The sequence below is a fragment of the Fusarium fujikuroi genome, chromosome FFUJ_chr11 (assembly GCF_900079805.1).
Source record: "Fusarium fujikuroi IMI 58289 draft genome, chromosome FFUJ_chr11".
Lineage (NCBI taxonomy): Eukaryota > Fungi > Ascomycota > Sordariomycetes > Hypocreales > Nectriaceae > Fusarium > Fusarium fujikuroi.
Window position 1 is genome coordinate 428,712 of NC_036632.1, and position 17,374 is coordinate 446,085.

At 49.6% G+C, this 17,374-nt stretch overlaps 8 protein-coding genes; 2 read left to right on the forward strand and 6 right to left on the reverse strand.

Annotated features, from left to right (window-relative positions):
• Positions 1–456: 456 nt before the first annotated feature.
• FFUJ_11375 (uncharacterized protein) lies at positions 457–1,565 on the reverse strand (the record flags this gene model as incomplete). XM_023570266.1 has 3 exons in its annotated part: positions 457–1,302; positions 1,352–1,478; positions 1,528–1,565. The coding sequence occupies 3 exons, from the start codon at positions 1,563–1,565 to the stop codon at positions 457–459; spliced, it is 1,011 nt and encodes a 336-aa protein (XP_023437402.1).
• A 506-nt stretch (positions 1,566–2,071) lies between these two features.
• FFUJ_11376 (uncharacterized protein) lies at positions 2,072–3,505 on the reverse strand (the record flags this gene model as incomplete). XM_023570267.1 has 2 exons in its annotated part: positions 2,072–2,921; positions 2,973–3,505. The coding sequence occupies 2 exons, from the start codon at positions 3,503–3,505 to the stop codon at positions 2,072–2,074; spliced, it is 1,383 nt and encodes a 460-aa protein (XP_023437403.1).
• Positions 3,506–4,304: 799 nt separating this feature from the next.
• Positions 4,305–7,074, forward strand: FFUJ_11377 (related to vacuolar membrane protein HMT1 (heavy metal tolerance protein); the record flags this gene model as incomplete). XM_023570268.1 has 6 exons in its annotated part: positions 4,305–4,619; positions 4,667–5,112; positions 5,158–6,073; positions 6,125–6,631; positions 6,683–6,825; positions 6,873–7,074. The coding sequence occupies 6 exons, from the start codon at positions 4,305–4,307 to the stop codon at positions 7,072–7,074; spliced, it is 2,529 nt and encodes an 842-aa protein (XP_023437404.1).
• A 739-nt stretch (positions 7,075–7,813) lies between these two features.
• Positions 7,814–8,946, reverse strand: FFUJ_11378 (related to SUR1-required for mannosylation of sphingolipids; the record flags this gene model as incomplete). XM_023570269.1 has 2 exons in its annotated part: positions 7,814–8,506; positions 8,557–8,946. The coding sequence occupies 2 exons, from the start codon at positions 8,944–8,946 to the stop codon at positions 7,814–7,816; spliced, it is 1,083 nt and encodes a 360-aa protein (XP_023437405.1).
• A 948-nt stretch (positions 8,947–9,894) lies between these two features.
• On the forward strand, positions 9,895–11,235 carry FFUJ_11379 (uncharacterized protein; the record flags this gene model as incomplete). XM_023570270.1 has 3 exons in its annotated part: positions 9,895–9,969; positions 10,049–10,611; positions 10,668–11,235. The coding sequence occupies 3 exons, from the start codon at positions 9,895–9,897 to the stop codon at positions 11,233–11,235; spliced, it is 1,206 nt and encodes a 401-aa protein (XP_023437406.1).
• A 1,519-nt stretch (positions 11,236–12,754) lies between these two features.
• Positions 12,755–13,210, reverse strand: FFUJ_11380 (uncharacterized protein; the record flags this gene model as incomplete). The annotated part of the gene is made up of 1 exon (XM_023570271.1): positions 12,755–13,210. One exon carries the CDS (start codon positions 13,208–13,210, stop codon positions 12,755–12,757), a length of 456 nt encoding a protein of 151 aa, XP_023437407.1.
• Positions 13,211–13,922: 712 nt separating this feature from the next.
• Positions 13,923–15,730, reverse strand: FFUJ_11381 (uncharacterized protein; the record flags this gene model as incomplete). XM_023570272.1 has 7 exons in its annotated part: positions 13,923–14,123; positions 14,175–14,369; positions 14,430–14,735; positions 14,786–15,126; positions 15,177–15,325; positions 15,384–15,471; positions 15,523–15,730. 7 exons carry the CDS (start codon positions 15,728–15,730, stop codon positions 13,923–13,925), a joined length of 1,488 nt encoding a protein of 495 aa, XP_023437408.1.
• A 351-nt stretch (positions 15,731–16,081) lies between these two features.
• Positions 16,082–17,129, reverse strand: FFUJ_11382 (related to TRI15-putative transcription factor; the record flags this gene model as incomplete). XM_023570273.1 has 2 exons in its annotated part: positions 16,082–16,940; positions 16,993–17,129. 2 exons carry the CDS (start codon positions 17,127–17,129, stop codon positions 16,082–16,084), a joined length of 996 nt encoding a protein of 331 aa, XP_023437409.1.
• Between the last annotated feature and the right edge of the window lie 245 nt (positions 17,130–17,374).

Below are 17,374 nucleotides of genomic sequence, written 5' to 3' on the forward strand. Positions count from 1 at the left end.
TATAGCAGGCATGTTTGTTCATATTCAGGCAGCGACGGTGACAACAAACTGATCTTGTTACTGCCTGGCCAAATCTCGACACTTTGTTGTTGTTTGTCATGTTTGCACAAGATATCATAGACAACATCCTGGTATCAACAAAAGCGTGAGTGAGTTTGGACTATGAATGATGAACTGGCCATACTGCGTTGATTGCACAATCTTGACTAGTTTTATGGCAATACACATTGAAGGACTGCGCTGGGATTTGCTAGTCCAGTAGGCATCTCTGATGGAGTGAAGATTGCAATATTTCTTGGTTCAAAGGGGTTTTTTGCTACATGCCAAGGATAAGAAAGACCTGGCTTAGAGAGACAGAGTTTCTTCTACCTAACTTCCTAAGTGATGACAATACTTGGGTAAGTTTAGTGTGTCTTAGGGTACATTTAGACCATTCCATTCGATATCCACGGGCCCTCATTCCGACGCCAATTCCATCACCATATCAAAGCTCAAACCCAAGGTGGTATCCTTGAGGATTGCCTTCACAGACTCCTTCTTCAGCAAATGCTTATTGCTTCTCAGGACCGCGACCACAGCATCACGAAAAGGACGGTCCGTTTCAATGGTTGATGTATATGCTTCTCTGATTGCCTGCAAGAAGTCGTCGGTGTGAAGATGGAAGGGGGCTTCAAACTCGAATTTGACAAGAGCTTGTGTCTTGAGGGGCCTGATGCCGTATTTTTCTCCGAGGGCGTAGACTTTGGCGTGGAGATAGAGGTTTTCGGCAGGAATAGCCAACGGAGGAGCAAACGGTCGTTGAGGCGGGGCCGGGGTTGGTGATGGCGCTGCTGAGGTGGAAAGTGATGGGCCGGGGGTGGGAGATGATTGATTCGGCGAAGCTTGGGGGGGGTTGTGGTCTGAGGCGAAGTTGGAGCCTCCGAAGGAGCTGCGTCCTTGTCCTCCCTGGCCAAATCCTCTGCTTGTTCCCGCAAAAGCGACCGACAGCGGAGAAAACCCAGTAGCGGGCATATCGAATAGAGAGGGAAAAGGTTGAGAACTGGGAGTAGTCGGAGCCTCCGGCAGTGCAGTGAGCCTCTTGACCCTCTTGTTGCCGATGAAAGTTGCGCCATAGAGCTCCATCTTCGTCTTTTCTTGCTCGTCATTGTATTCGGTATCTGAGAGATACGCATCGATAGCGGCATCACGAAAGATAGTCGTCCTAGGTGGTGGCGTATACGTAGCGTGATAGAAATACTCGATCATCATGCGTACTGCGATCGGATCGTCGTCGGGAAGGTTGATGGTGCCTGTTTGCGCCTCCTGCAAAAGTCAGCCTTAATCCCAGCACAAGCTATCACAAAGCACAAACCTTGAATTTGCCATCGCAAGCGGCCTTAAAGAAGTGCGATCGTGGGCAAATGATTGCCTTGTGGACGGGGTACCGATCCTTCCCACATGAAATCGTGAGATCGGAGTAGTCGCCTGTCTTGAGGAGGCTGGAGAGTGATCAGTAGCTTGATCATAGTTCAAGACAGTTGTACTCACTCAGCGAGCACTTTTTTCTGCTCGCTCTCGAAGAACATGGTGGCGGAGCTGCAATGCGATGCGGAAGGAAGATGTGTTGTTGTGAGATGAGAAGTTGTGATTGGGGAGGTGAAGACAGCCTAAGGAAGGCTTAGGATCTCTCTTCTAAGTGACAAGAGACTTAGGTAAATTTAGCGCAGTTTAGTGTAGATTTAGTGGACTTTAAATTAGCTTAGGGACCTTAAAACCTTGTTGACGTCAGGAATCTTGCTCCCTGGGGTGACTACAGCTGCTGGCAGCTGGTAGTGTTACACAATAACAACAAGCCCCACAGCCTGGCCAAACGAAGGAGTGATGGCAAGGTCTGTTTTTCATGGGAAACTGGCAGTAAGTGACAGACACTATTTCTCACAAGTTCAGGCCCTTTGCTTCGGGGTTGTGCCTGTTTGTCCAAACCACCTCCTCATGTATCTCTTCTGGATGTTGCTATTTCTCTTTGATTTGATCGCTGGGATGAACAAGGGAAGTGTGCAAGAAGCTATCAGCTAAGAAGTCCTCTCCTCTATCATTCTCCAACTCTCTCAGCCGCGTCCAAGTTGTCGGCAAATATCGTCCCAAGCACGATATCTTCTCGCTTGCTACCGTGGTAGCAATCTTTGACCAGGAACTCGATTGGTATGGCCTTTTTCCAACCCGTTTTTCTCCATCTTACACCTGTAACCTTACCGATCACCGGCCCTGGCATTACCACTTCGTGCCTGTCGTCATGCGTGGGATTTGGTTCTCTAGGGTCCAGGTTCTGGATTTCAAGGCCAAATTGATTCGCTGTTTTGACTGACATATAATTAAGGAAGACGCGATGATTGCTTTTGGCGATTTTTACAGGGTTAGCTTTCCCATGGTCTCGTGGGTTGAGTATGTACCCTGGAATTGCCTGGACGGTTCCCCCGCGCGACTCGCTCTCACGTGCCGATGTGTCTATTCTCAGTGACTTGGGCGTATCAGGGCTTTGCGGGGTCAGAGGCGTGTCTGGAGTCTGTGGCGATGGTGATGGGGGAGCTGAGTGAGTTCGAGAAGACTCAGGGCTACTGGATGTATGCCGTGTTGCCTCCGATGGGACTTCGGAAGGCACTGTAAGACTATGAGGCTTAGGACGCCTTGATCTCGGGGACGGCTGTGGGGTGCGAGAGGAGGCTGGGCTCAGAAATGTTGCCTCTAGGACAGGTGACCTTCGATCGCCAGGTACTCTGTCAGGTTGGGGTGTCGAACTCGTTCGTCGTACACTCTGTGATAAGTAGAAAAGTGATTTCGTCGCAGCGTCAAAGTCTGACTCTCCGGTTCTACTTGACCACAGGCCCTTCATTGTACTTTGATATTGTTTCTCGACTAGTTTTAACTGGCCCTTCAGGGATTCTCTTATAGGCGTCAGACACTTTGTCGCTCAAAGAGGCGGGTCTTATACTTACATCTCCTGCTTCAGGCACTCCGCCACCTCGCCGGAGGATTTATTGAGTAGGTATCTATTTATCTCCAGTCCGATGATTGGACAAACGAGGTTGAGACAAGACGCGACGAGCTGCATTTCGGGAAATAATGATTCAACTTCCATTTTATCCAGCAAAAGCCAGCTGATCTTTCTCAAGATTTTGTATCGATTATTCGTATCGTTGAGGTCGCGTGTTGTATCCCTCATTTGCTTTCTGATGGATTCTGTATTAGAAACGATAATGTCTATGGACTTGTTGTCAATAATGTGCTGTATGACTTCTGACGGTGCTCGCTGCATTTTCTCAATCTTTGAGGCGTGGCCTTTGAGCGCTTCTATAGAAACGTCTATACTGCTAGCCGATGCCTGTATTCCGCTCGCCATTCTTTCAATCTCTTTGGCGACATGGCCGTCGTCAGAGGTGATTCCTTTGAGGGACCTGACAAACTTGGCCGTCGGTCTTATTAACCCTACGATGGTGGCAACACTGGCGAAAGCACCAAGGGGTTCCATGCTGGGCAGCCAAATATTTCAAAGGACTAAAGATGAGTATGTTCAATCATGGAGAGCAGGAGATGGTCGAGTTTATTTATGTGTTGTCCATCTAATACCACTATGCCTTGCTGTACGATTGGGCTTGTCATTTGAGACCTCTCGTCACAGCCTGCTTTTGAATGACATTCTCGGCGCACTTCGATAAGTGTGTGTGCGCTCGGATTTCTCTTTTCGGCAGACAGTAAGCCTACGGCTCAGTCAACGGTTGACACGTCGAGCTGCATAATTGTCACAATCTGGAACCAAAAGCATAGCCTAGTTTCCATCACCCCGCCTCATGCAGTTGCCTTACCTGCAGCATGTCCAAACAAGTCAAGAAACAAAGCGACCAATGCAGCTGCACACAGCGCAACACCTTACTAGAATTTCGAATCATCACTGGCTGATCCCTGAATCCAGAAAAGGTATGCATAGCGGGAGGCGTTCTTCATGGCTCTTGAACGGATATCGCATGTTAGGGATGTCAGGCGAGAGAGGACGTACGTGAGATGGCAGTCGTTCAGTACACCCAGGCAGTGATGAAGCCGTAGCAACTCCCTTTCTAAAACTACAAATAAACAACTAATCAGTAAAATATATAGCGATAAATCTCGCACCAAAGAATGACGAAGTGAAATAAACAATCTCGCCATCGCTGATAAATCCGCTGACTAATCCCCTTGTCACCCTCGGAACATCAAAACCCCGATCCCTTGACATCATCCTCAACTCACTCCCCCAAGCTCAAGCTCACGCTCACCCAATTCCCCCTTCAGCCATGGCAAAGGCAGAGCTCGGATTGAAGATAGGCTTCTACGCCTACCCCATCGCCCTCTTCGTCACGCTCCTCGGCGTCCAGTCCGCTCAGTTCTACATAAGCCGCCATGGCAGCACGACGCGTAAAGTCGCGTTGGACAGTGATCTAAAACAGCACATCGACAAGATTCGAAAGTTTTACGCGCGGTGCATTTGGGTTCTGCAGGTCGTGCTATCTGGATTGCTGATTGCGAGTGTGGTGTTTGCTACGAGAGAGGTTTTTGCGGATCAGGATGGTGTGAAAGGCAGTGTTGCCTTTGCGTTTAGCGCATATCTCGTACGTTCCCCCTGCCTTTCATGTGAAGCACAACTAACCGGTTTCAGGCATCTTTTGTTGGAGTGTTATTGTACTACGTCGCTGGCCTTCTTCCAGACCCTGAAGGGCCGTGGAATCCGAACTCTGCTCACCTTTCAGCATGGTGCGTCGGTGCCCTTGCAGAGATTGTCATCGCAGCTGCTCTCTCAGCCGTTGAGCCGAAACTTCGAGTATCGCCTGGTTTTGTCGACACTCTCAACATTCTCGGCGCTGCGAGAGTTTTTGTGCTGGCTCTGATGATCGGAGCCATGGGGTTGAGGGAGTACAAGACTAAGGCGCTGGAACCAAAGTCCTTACCGGAGGAGAGACGGGGACTTCTTGAGAATGGGAATGGGGCAGCGGAGGGATATGGAAGCATTCAGCCTACTGCGGCTGAGCCGAGAAGAACACAGGTTTCCGGAACAGGATGGCTAGATTACTTTGCTGGATTCCGAGTCTTGTTTCCCTACCTTTGGTAAGTCCCTTCACTCACACTCGGCTCATCCACTAACACTCACAGGCCAAAGGGTTCTCCCGTCTACCAAGCCATCGTACTAATCTGCATCATCCTCCTCATCTGCCAACGTACCGTCAACGTGCTAGGACCTCTCCAGCTCGGTACCCTCGTCGACAGTCTCGGCGAAGGCAGAATCCCCTACAAAGAAATCATCCTCTACGTCGTATATCGCGCTCTCCAAGGCAATCAAGGCGTTCTCGGCGCCGCGCGATCCCTCCTCTGGCTTCCCGTATCCCAGTCCCTCTTCCGCCGTCTCTCCTCCGCTGCGTTTGAACACGTTCTCGGCTTATCCCTGGAGTTTCACCTCAACAAGAAAGTCGGCGAAGTCACCAGCGCCCTCAGCCGCGGCGCTTCCATCAACACCTTTCTCGAAAGCTTCTGCTTTCAGGTCTTTCCCATGGTGTTTGATATTTTCGTCGCTGGTGTGATTTTCTTTGTGAAATACGATGCTTTCTACACGATCATTGTGTTCTTCATCATGTGGTCATACATCTTTTTGACAATTTACGTTGCCAAGTACCGAGGAAAACAACGAAGAGATATGACTATCAAGACTCGAGAGATGGAAGCTATTAAGACGGATGCTATCGTGGCGTATGAGACGGTTCAGCACAATTGTGCTGTTGCGCGCGAGACGGCGCGCTTCAGAGAACATGTGACTATTTTCCAACGCGCGGAGAGATTGGTGCAGTGGTCGTTGAACGGGCTAAACCTCACACAGAGTTCCATTTTCACGCTGGGAACGGCGTTGCTTGTTTCGGTCTCAGCGTACAAGATTTCAATCGGAGAGCAGACCGTTGGTGAGTTTGTGAGTCTGATCAATTACTTTGTTCAGCTTCAGGGTCCTTTGAACTTCTTTGGGACGTACTATACCATGCTTCAGAACAATCTCATTGAAGCTGAGCGGCTGCTTGATATCGTGAGTACTCCCTCCTTAACGAAAATTGGATATACTTACTAATGGGCACAGTTCAAAGAAACACCTGGCGTAGTTGAGAAGCCTGACGCTATCCAGTTGCCCTCACCCAAGGGCGAAGTCTCCTTCAACGATGTCAAGTTCGCGTATCACGTCAGGAAAGGAGATCCCGTCCTCGACGGCATCAACTTCACGGTTGCCCCAGGCACAAAGACCGCTATTGTTGGAGAATCAGGCAGTGGAAAGTCTACCTCTCTCAAGCTCCTCTTCCGCTTCTACGACGTCACGGATGGCTCCATCACCATTGACGGCCATGACCTTCGAGATCTCAAGCTCGAGAGCCTTCGCAGCAACATCGGTGTCGTTCCCCAGGATACAGTTCTGTTTAATGCGACCATCATGTACAATCTTCTGTACGCGAGACCAGATGCGACAGAGGAAGACGTTTACAAGGCATGTGAGGCGGCGAATATTCATGAGCGCATTCTCAACTTTCCGGATGGTTATGAGACCAAGGTTGGAGAGCGGGGATTGAAGTTGTCGGGAGGTGAACGCCAAAGAGTAAGTTACCGTCACTGATAAGCATTGCGGACTTGTTACTGACATTTGTAGATCGCCATCGCTCGCGCCATTCTCAAAGACGCCCGCATACTTCTCCTCGACGAAGCAACCGCCTCTCTCGACTCACACACAGAGCGTCAGATCCAAGATGCTCTCGAGCGCGTCACCGAAGGGCGCACAACCATCACCATCGCGTAAGTCTATTCCCAACCTCTCTCAAACAATGACTAACAATTTGCAGTCACCGCCTCTCCACCATCACAACATCGGATCAGATCATCGTTCTTCACAAGGGCAAGATCGTCGAACGCGGAACACATAATGAGCTTTTGGCACAGGGAGGACGATACCATGCTATGTGGGAGAAGCAAACGACTATTGAGAAGAAAGAGAAGGAGAAGAAGGAATTGGAGGGTGAGGCATCGGAGACTGGGTCTCAGTAAATGATGCAGTGTAGGATATGTATTGTAAAAGGTTGGATAGTCATCGTAGCGATTGGCTGTCGGAATTGTTGGTTAGAAAGCATGGCGAGTAATAAAAGTCATTAATTGTTGGACCTCGCATTGAGCTCCAAGTGTCAGTCATGCTGAGATGAGTAAGGCTGGCGTCGCACCGCATCTCACAACACCAAACATTGGTCATCTTGACGTTCTTCACAGCGCAAGCAATCGAAGTCGACTCAACATCAATTCGGTGATTCTAGACAACCATCACTCCTCACGGCCGCACCAATCGAGAGCACTGCATACAAAGCTCCCTAAAAACACCAATTACATGCAAGAAACCTGTCACAACCCTCCGATACAGCCTAGCCCAACCTACTTTGCGGGGTTATTCTCCCCCGAGAGCTATGCCGACGTCATCTCACTGAGTTCCTCCGCGGCACAGAACGGTCTGGACCAAGATTAACTTGGACGCGCGTATGTCGGCTGATGAACTCATGCAGTGTTGCATTGACCTTGAGACTGTCAGATTTAAATCTGAGGGACTGGCTAACGCACTGACGTGTTGAGATAAGCCACGAGGCTGGCGTGTCTTGAATGGGGCAGTCAGAATGGACCTCAATAAGCGTTGCTGAAGCCTAGACACAGAGATGCGCGATATTGAAAGTATCACAGACTGTGAAGAAACATCGCTGCCATTAAAATTATTATAGTCATATGTAATTAAGCATAACCCCGTCTACGTGAGCTTAATAGCATCCTTGGCCTCATCACTGGAAGCCTTTTCAAAGAACCGCGCCCAGCACTTCATCAGGAGCATGTTGATCAAATACAAGCCTCCGACCACCCCAACCACAGTGAGCACGTACCAGACCCACGAGTGATCACCCAACCACATTATCGCCTTCGTATCGCCATGATGCCACGACGCGCCCTCGTAATCAGTCAAATAAGGTTCAAGCTCGGTCGCATTGATCACCTGTATCGTAGTCTCAGGCAGCGACGGCTGTTCAAGCAGATAATTCTTCAGCGCCATGGTGAGGAAGAGCGGTCCGGCTGAGACCATTACTGCGACGTGCGGGAGGATGTGCGCCCAGGGACGGGTTATGTCGTTGTAGAGTTGAATTCGGGAGAGGGCTTTTGTGAAGGCGGGATGGTGCGCAGAGGTTATCATCATGTCGTTGGAGACACCGGTAGGTGTTGTGCTCTTGAAGACAGCGTGGTGCTTGGTGCCGTCGGACTCGATTTGGTGCAGGGGGATGGTTGCGTTGCAGAGGGTGTCCATGTCGAGATAGATACCGCCATAGTGGTGAAGGACAAAGTATCGAATAGCATCGGCGCGCTGAATGTTGAAGGGGAAAGTGTCCCAAGTGTCGAGGAACCAAGGATACTCTTCTGAGATAAAATCACGAGCCTTGGCGTCGGTCCAGTGCTGCGACAATTAGCATCCACCTCCTCAATTAACCACCAGGAACAACAAACCTTATACTCGAACTCAGAGTAAGTATCCCTACAGCTCTTGACCAGATCCTTCCAAGCCTCAGGGATGGTCTCATTCGCGCTGGTCTGGTGAAAAATCCTCGGTATCGTCCTCTGCGCGGGGACATCCTCGCCAAACGAGGTATCATTCAGGGGCAACGTTAATCTCGCACCGAATAGCTCCTCATTCCGACGCAGCAGCGTGATGAGCGGGTAAAAGGCATGGACGAGCACAGCGACGATGAGGAAATCGATGAGGAGGAGGATCACGGTCGAGCGACGCAGCCTTGGCAGGCGGAGGTACTTCTTTGGCACCGAGGGCGTCGCCCATTCGAGACGTTCTTCATCGTAGGAGTTTTTTCGTTCGGGACCAAGAATCGGTGAGGATGACATGTTTAGGGGAGGATGATTTATTAAAATGGGTAGTATTGAAGAAGAAGAAGAAAAAAAGAGGGAGGGAGGGAATAGGACCGGCGAAGCGGCTTGGCGTTGTGTGCGCTTTTGAAGGAGTGGAAAGATTGAATTGTTTTTGGGGCTGAGATTAAATCTGACGCTCGCGAAAAGATGGTGGATTGCGCCGCAGGGACAGTGGCAGTACAGTTGCAGTGCACCAGAGGAGGGGCCCGCTCCACTGATAATAAAAGGGTCACCCCCCCTTAGAAAAGCGAGAACGAAAAATCCGAGGGGGATTAGGGGGTCCGCGGACGACGGGATTGGCTGACCATCACCCCACTCCGCCCTCTCTCTGACAATTTCAGCGGGTGCATTTTGCGCTGAGTTTATAGTGGCCTCATGCTCTGCAGTTTCTGTCACCTGCAGCCCCCCTTCCACTAAATTTTAGCCTCTGCGGAAATGGATCATCTACGTCACCAAAGCTGAATGGCCCAAGTGACCAATTGCCAATTAGTGCTGGCGCTTCAGGGGGGATGGATAAGCTTGGCGGGTTGGAGCGCTGTGTTATTACGTGTCTTGGCTGTGAATCTGGGAGGCAGCCCCCTAACGCCCAACTAACGCTCTGTCTTTTCTCAATTCCGTAGCCCAGTGAGTGCGTTTTAGCGGTCGGTAGCTGTGATCAGAAGAAATCCTGATCCCAAATCCTTGCTTCCCTTGTTTTGACCATCTTCTCCCCCTGTCCATTATTCTCCGCGTCTTCCGAAGTTCGTTCTTTATTTATCTTTTAACGTAAACTTATTTTTTTCCCTCTGTCGACTCACCCAACCCAACCTATTTGCTGTGACAACCTTTAAGCTTCTTTTTTCTTGATACTCTTATTTTTTCCTCGTCTTCCTTTCGTTTTTTATCTTTGCTGGCAGGTCGGCAAATGCCGCAGTAGAGGACATCATGGCTCAAACTCAAGAGAATGAACAAGATTTGGGTGAGCCGCAGTTTGCCTACCACGCCGTCGTGGAGCCAATCGTACGTATCTCCTTCTCATGATAAACTCTCGCGGCGGGCAGAAGTCTAATGTTGTTGTCTTTTTTGGCGGCACGTGCAGTTTATCGTCGGTGTCATGATCGCTTCATGCTACTTCAACCGCCTCCGAAACTTCTCCATCATCCCTTCATCAAAGAGCGCCGACCAAGGTCTCCTCGGCCAATCGAAGCTGGAGCCATGGGACGAGGAGGACGTCCACGACGAGACGGAGCGTCTCAACCTCGCTGACGCAGCATCGCCTACGGATACACACCCGCCCAAGAAACGAACATGCTGCGGTACTGTTGTCCACACGCCCAACTCGAGTCGGTATGCGAAGTACTATCACTCGCGCTTCATACAAAAGTTTCCGTTCCTTGTCGAGATGTTCTACTGGGCGGTCAATCTGCTCTTCTACGTCGGCGTCAAGTCGGCGAGTGAGCTTATCGCCGCCACGGACGGCGTCTGGCAGACCGCGGAGAACCATGGAAAGGCGGTCTTGTGGTTTGAGCATGAGGGCCCGTTCAGCTGGTTGTTTCCTCTGCGCGAGATCGATGTCCAGAGCTTCTTTAGGAACGATCACCAGACGATGCTGACCATCTTGAACCGCGCTTACTCCCTTATTCACATCCCCGTCACTGTCAGGTTCGTTGTCGCTGCTACTACCCCTCTCACGAAAAAACATGGCTAACAAGCTTCAGCTTCCTTGCATGGTATTACTACGCCGCACCGACGCACGCCCAGTTTGCTGAGGCTCGTCGCATGATGACGCTCACAAACCTCTTCAGCTTCGTCGTCTTCACAACATACCCATGCATGCCGCCACGTCTCCTCCCCGAGGAATACGGTTTCTTCGACACCGTCCGCCGCGAAGACGCCGAGTCAATCTACGCCACCAACAAGTTCTTCAACCAGCTCGCAGCCTTCCCCTCTCTTCACTTTGGATACTCGTTCTGCATCGGCACTGTCCTCCTGTACCACTCTGGCCTCTTCCGCCGACGCCTCGCCCCCCGTGAGAAGCGCATGAGCAAGGCGTGGCAGGTGTTCTTCGTGGCGCTGAGCATCTTGTACCCGGCGTTTGTGTTGACCATCATTGTTGCTACGGCGAATCACTACTGGCTGGATGCCCTTGCTGCTACGGGAGTTGTTCTGGTTGCTTGGCTATCGAACCGCATGTTGCTTGGTCTTTTGCCCTTGGAGGATCTGTTCCTCTGGTGCGTCAAGCTGGAGAAGCCCTTCCCTACGACCGGTAACCGGGGAGGAAAATAAAAGACACTCAGCATGCTTTACTCAATCATCACATAACGATATCCCATAGCAACCCATCGCAATGAACAAAGTACTTAATGTTAATCTAGAATAATGTCAATCAATACGTACACGCACGCTTCCTCTTGAGCCCCCACTTCACGATATCCCACAAGACGATATGCTCACGTGCTCACGTCGAAACAAGGCTTGACCCATGCTCGCCTCGTCTGGCGGTGCGGAGAATGTGAAATTATGGTGGAGTTTTGACCATCCCCTTTATGCGCTTGACGGAATTGAATGTGGGACCTACTGAAGGATCGGGCCCGACGAGATTACCGTGCCGAATCCCACGACGGAGGACGGAGACTCAATGAAACGCCGTTGGAGTGATTAAAATCTGACCTACTTGTGGCACCATTTAATTCTGGCTGACGAGAGACGGGCTGAACGAGCGCGCGGACGAATTAATACGCGTAGACAAGATACGAGCAAGACAAATACGCCAAATACGCGTAGGTTTCACAAACTGTCGATCGGCATCGGTGAATACAAAGTGTCGAGAATCGGGGTCTCGGACGTTGGAATTTAGAGTTCAATTAACTTTCAAGCTTCAAATTTTCACTCAAGGGGCACTTCATTCATTCCTCTCTATTTTCTCTTGTCCAATCACGCTATGGAAGAGACTCACTTACTCAAAGGACCCTGCATCGCTTGTATGGACGATATTGCATCCGACGCAGCCGGTTGCACTGCGAGGTGTGAGATCCTTATCTCGTGTTTGAGATCCCATGTGCAAAAGGTCTTTGTGGAGTGTCACGGTGACTGCGCAACGTCGCTGAATTAAAAATGAGCCATTTATTTGGGTACTCTGAACCGATACATGCAGGTTAATCCCGTTGATTCCGTAACTAGAGCGGATTCGCTGTTTCGAATTGTTCTAGAATTGAAGATGATCTGATGGTGTTGAAAATCTCAGGTACCCGATCAGTCCTACCCTGAAGCTCTCCGCCAAGAATGGGTCTGTTCCCCAGACCCTGAAAATCCAGTGCAAATCTTTTGTGTGCGATGTTCAGGGTCCAGTCCTGGTGAGATGTTGTGAAACGTCAATCGGAACACATGTCTTGCGATGAATTTTGGCTGTGTGATGCAGATTTCCACGCTTGGTCATCCCAGTCTTTCGTTCAGCCCTGGTGGTGCACAGTTGTACCCTGTATTTGATGCGACGCAGTTTGATCAATGTACGGCTCAACACAATCCGAGACCATTTGAGTCAAGGCATTTACAAGACTTGCATAAATAATGAAGATCTCCATAAAGACTTGGAATAGTGTTATCATAAACTTGCTTAGACTTGAGTTTTGGATCAAGTTTGGGACTCGGTTTGCAATTCCATGTAATGCACAGCTGACAATTGACGTGATTGACGACGACGGGCTATTAGTTACATCGACATGTGATAACCCTGCTCCGCCCATCCATAGACATTGTTTTGATACCCTTTGTTTCTTTTAATCCTTGCTTTCCACATTCCCATCATTTACTTCTTAGCAACAGCCTTGGCGAGGTCGGCCAGAGCCTCACGGCGCTTGAACTTGGCATCCTCAATGACACCGGCATCAGCATCGCTTGAGAAGTTTCCGCTCCAGGTGACAAAAGTAGCGCCCTCGTGCTTTCCGGAGGTGATGGGGTAGGCGCGCACGGTGCTGACGACAGAGGTATAGCTGAGCGCGGGCTGCGACGAAATGACGCTGTAGGTGATGTAGTGGTCGATGGACGAGTGCTCCTCCTGCTTGACCTCGAGGACGGTGCCGTCCTTGAAGGTCCACTTGACGATGTCGGTGTCGGGGGACGCGCCCTTCACCCACTCGCTGGAGGAGAGGGCAGAGTAGAACTTGGAGAAGTCTTGAAGCTTGATCAGGTGCCAGACGTCGCTGAAGGGGGCTTCGATGACGGCGGACTCGAGGACCGAGGTGGAGGTTGGGATGCGAGACATGATTGCGGTGAGTGTGAGGTTGAAGTTGGATTGATTGATTGATTGAGTTTTTGATGGATTGATTGAGTGAAGTGGTTGTTGTTGGGAGAAGGTAAATAGAGGGGTCACAGGAATATTTGGTGGTGGTTGCTTTAGTGTCGTCATAGGCAGCTCAGAGCTCTCTACATTGGGCAACAGCTACACAAGCTGTGCCGTTTTGAGGAATGAGGTGCCTAAGGCAATCAATGTCGTCACCACACACAATCAATGAATGCTATTTGGGAATATCTTCAATTCATTACTTCTACAGTGCTTCACTCAATTGCTCGTTCAATTGCGACAGAATTTTCTTGGGAAACTTTTTTTTTTCTTCACTGGCGGGGACCTGATGGGTGGAACCTCAATTCACGATCGATAGCACCAGGGGAGGGGTAAAAAACCGACTGCCGTTTAGCCTGAATGACAAAAATACTCAGATATACACTGGATACTTTTAGTGGATTTGAGAATACCTATTTTTGTCATCTCAGCTCAATGCCTAATGTTTTTCTTGCTCCCTGTGACCAAGCTAGGCGTCAAAGTGAAGAGGAGCCACTCAGTTACCCACAGGCTCGAATGAATGGCTTGCATTGACTGGTGCACAGAAGGTTTGGCGTACGTAAAAATAACCCATGTATTATTCCTCAAATTGCTTCAAAGTAACCGCTGGCATATGGGAAAGATACAGGGAACCTCACTCAGGCTGCTTGGCCTCGCGTTCTGCTTTCTGGCTCGCCTGCTTGTGCGATCTTGTGACTGCTCTGAACCAGTAAAATGTCCCCAAAGTGAGAGGGATGGCAAAGATGATGTACATCCACCATTGGCTAGACATGACAAGACGTCCATTCTTGCCGTCGTTAAAGTCGAAATTGAAGATTCCCATACTGAAAAGAGTCTGCGAGAATTTGGGTCAAGTCTTGCTCACAACTAGGGAGAGGTTTCTTACCGCTATAAAGGTCGGCGGGAGATACAGCATGGTGAGCTTGGCGATGGTGATCATAGCTTCGCTGTCAAGCTTCGTAGCGATTGCGATGTCGTTCATCCTACCGCTGTCCTCCCGATTCGCTTCTGTCAATCTTGTCATTGCTTCAGTATTGGCCTTGATGGCGTTGTCTGTTCTGAGGCTCAAAAGAGATGAGAGCTGCGCAATTGAGTCAGCAAGATGTGCAGATCAAGAATAAAAGGCCGGATGTGGCCTCACCGTTGATAAGCAGACATTGATTCTTCTGATTCGAGTGTCCTGGTAGCTCTTGAAGGAGATCGCTTGTGAGCGGAGAGTCTGCAAGTTCTTTTCGACACGGAGGAAATGCTGACTGGGAATGGATAGCAGTTCTCTACAGTCCCTGTGCTCGCTGATAGTATCCTCGATGATCTGAATCGTGCAGTTCGCAGATTCCAAAATCTTCTCTAGGTATGGTAACGACTTTCGAAGTTGGATCGCCGTCTCTTTCACCTTTGTCTCTTCATTCTCGGCGATCTCAAACCTGAGTGAATTACTGTAGTTTTCCTACAAAACCTCATGTTAGAGATAGCTAACCTTATAAACAGGATACTTACCATTTTGCTAATGAGAGCAGAGATCGCGTGTGCAGTTATGCCCTGTTCCTGTAAAATTGAACTCAAAGCGCACGTGATAAACGTAAACGGGTCATCCCGTACGCCAAGTTCTTCCGCGTCCTGACAAGCAGATGCTAACTTTTGACGAGCGGAGATTGCGCTCGAGTATAGAAGACGTGTTTGTCTCGTCTTTTTGTCGAAGCTTAGATACAACATGCCTACGTCTTCGGACAAATGGGCGACACCTTTGTAAGAATCAACTGGTAGAGAATGAAGTTCTTGATCTGGATAGGTAAACTCTTGCATGCTGGCATCTACCAGTGGAAGGGTAAACCAGAGGTCTATTAGAGCACTGAATGAGCTTCTGCAATCCACCTGGGGAAGAGCATACCGTAGTGGGAGCCGTATAGCCTCCGACCCAGACCTCTGAGGACGTTGTACTCTGGACCACATGTGATCCATGGTGCGAGGTCGAGACTCTGGGATAACTCGCGTAGCTCGCTGGAAGAAAGAAGGAACATACTCCGAGAAGTTATGTTGCTAGACGATGGTCGATGGTTAGCAGGGCAAAAGCATATCTTGAGTCTAAGTAACGGACAGAATGTGTATATGATCATCTTCCAGTGCAGACATGGCCTTCTGCATCTCTTCAAAGTCTTCAAGGATGAACTCTTTCATCTGAACTTCTATTTTTTATCATTAATATTATTGGATTTGGTATAAATCCAGACACCTACCGTCTCCGGCATAAGTGAAACATCGATACAGCAAGAACTCGCTGTCTCTCCAATTGCTAAAGTCTCGCAATCTCGCGAAACTCACGGGCTGTAGATCGTCCATATCAGGTGCATAGGCGGGCGAGTTGGGATTAGCGCTGATGTCGACTCGGAGTTGGAGATCTGCCCTAGAAGCAGTATCTGGGCTGGATGACCGTGAGGACGACATCTTGAGGAGAGCACGTAGCGTGAAAGACGAGCATGGAGGGATATTCTCACTTGAGTTTCGTGTATAAGGAGTTAATACTCAGTTGATATAGCTGAAAGCCGCTGCTGAACCTCCTTTTTTGAACGGAGAGGCTTAGACATGGACTGACGGGGAGCCTTGGGAACTGCCTCGTGATACGCCACAAAGGTGACTTCAGGCAGCAAGGCTCGAGACACCAATTTCTGCGGGAATTTTGGACTAAATTAGATCATTGCTGAGTGTTGGTATACAAACAGGCACTGGGATGCATTATTTGGTGGGCATTTACAAGGGCACTTGTCCCAAGAAATATTTACTAAGATGATATCCAAGTTAGAATTGCCGGCCCATTCGACTATCCGCAGCATCCAGCCTAAATCTCTTGAGTGCAAAGAAATTATTCGCTCGTTCCAATCTTCCCCTCCACCGCTTCTCTTCCCGCTGTGCTGCTCTATCACTGGTAATCTTGAGCCTTGAGAGCTGCGCAGCAAGAATAGCCTCACTAGCCTGCACAACCTCTCGACTTCCATTGACCGTTCGTCGATGCGCAATCTCCATACCTGGCTCTACAGGAGCCGAGGAGTCAACCCGTTTCTGATCTGGCACCTCTCGACGTGAAACGCGAGGTTCTTCGTGTTTGCGATGCGAGATGACTCTCCCTGAAGGCAGCCTGACCGGATCACCAGCATCTTGCTTCCTATACTCCAAAGCATCTTCGTATTGCGGTATCTCGTAGAATTCTTCAGTCTCTGCTGTAATATCAAGGCGGCAGTGGCCTTTGGCTAGCATGTGATGCTGTATGCCCTCAAGTGTACTCCGACGCGTGCCGCAGCAGATGCATTCTCGGTATGTGTTGATGACGAAGTGAAGATAGGAGACTAGCGTTTCGAGATCGACTGCTAAGAATTCTTGAAAGGGAGTATTGAAGCCGTGTGCTAGAGACATATGTTTCATGCTCTCGTCTAAAGTTGAAGAATCTTTGGAGCAGAAGAGGCAGTGACCAGGCACGAACTTCGTCGCGACGAGTTCCTGGTCTTCTTCAATCCCATCTTCTTCAGCGTCACTTTCGGATTCCGGGTCATCGTCCTCAAAGTCGTCTCTTGTATTTCTTGTAGACCAAGACAATTCTGAAGAAGAATTTGTTCTTGATGACACTGTAACGCCATGGATTTTCTCTTGTAGTTTTTGAACACTTCAAGCGACGGTCAGTTCTTGCTTGTGGTTTGGTAGAGGGAGATACTCACTGTCCGTCGCTTTTGACATGAGCTTTCCATGTTCCCAGTCCTCGTAGCTCTATGTTACATAGTCTGCAGAATGAAGGAGTCTGCGCGACTCTAAGCGACTCCTGCTGATCGCTGTCAACAACACTCATGCCTGCCATGGTCGATTATTTGGTCTTGCAAGTCGTCCTCTGGGGTTGAGTATTAGTTCGACCGGGCTTGGGATGCTTGATATAAATGGCAGACGCGATAAAGCATGGTGAAGCGTGGTAAGGGAATTTATATGTTAGGTCCTGTATGGGTTGTTGGCGTGATGAGTCGAACTGATGCTGCCCTTTTCGGACATTTGTGGCGATGCTCACCGGGACTTCGGACCCGGGCCTCCGTGGGTCCGGTTGGTCACGAA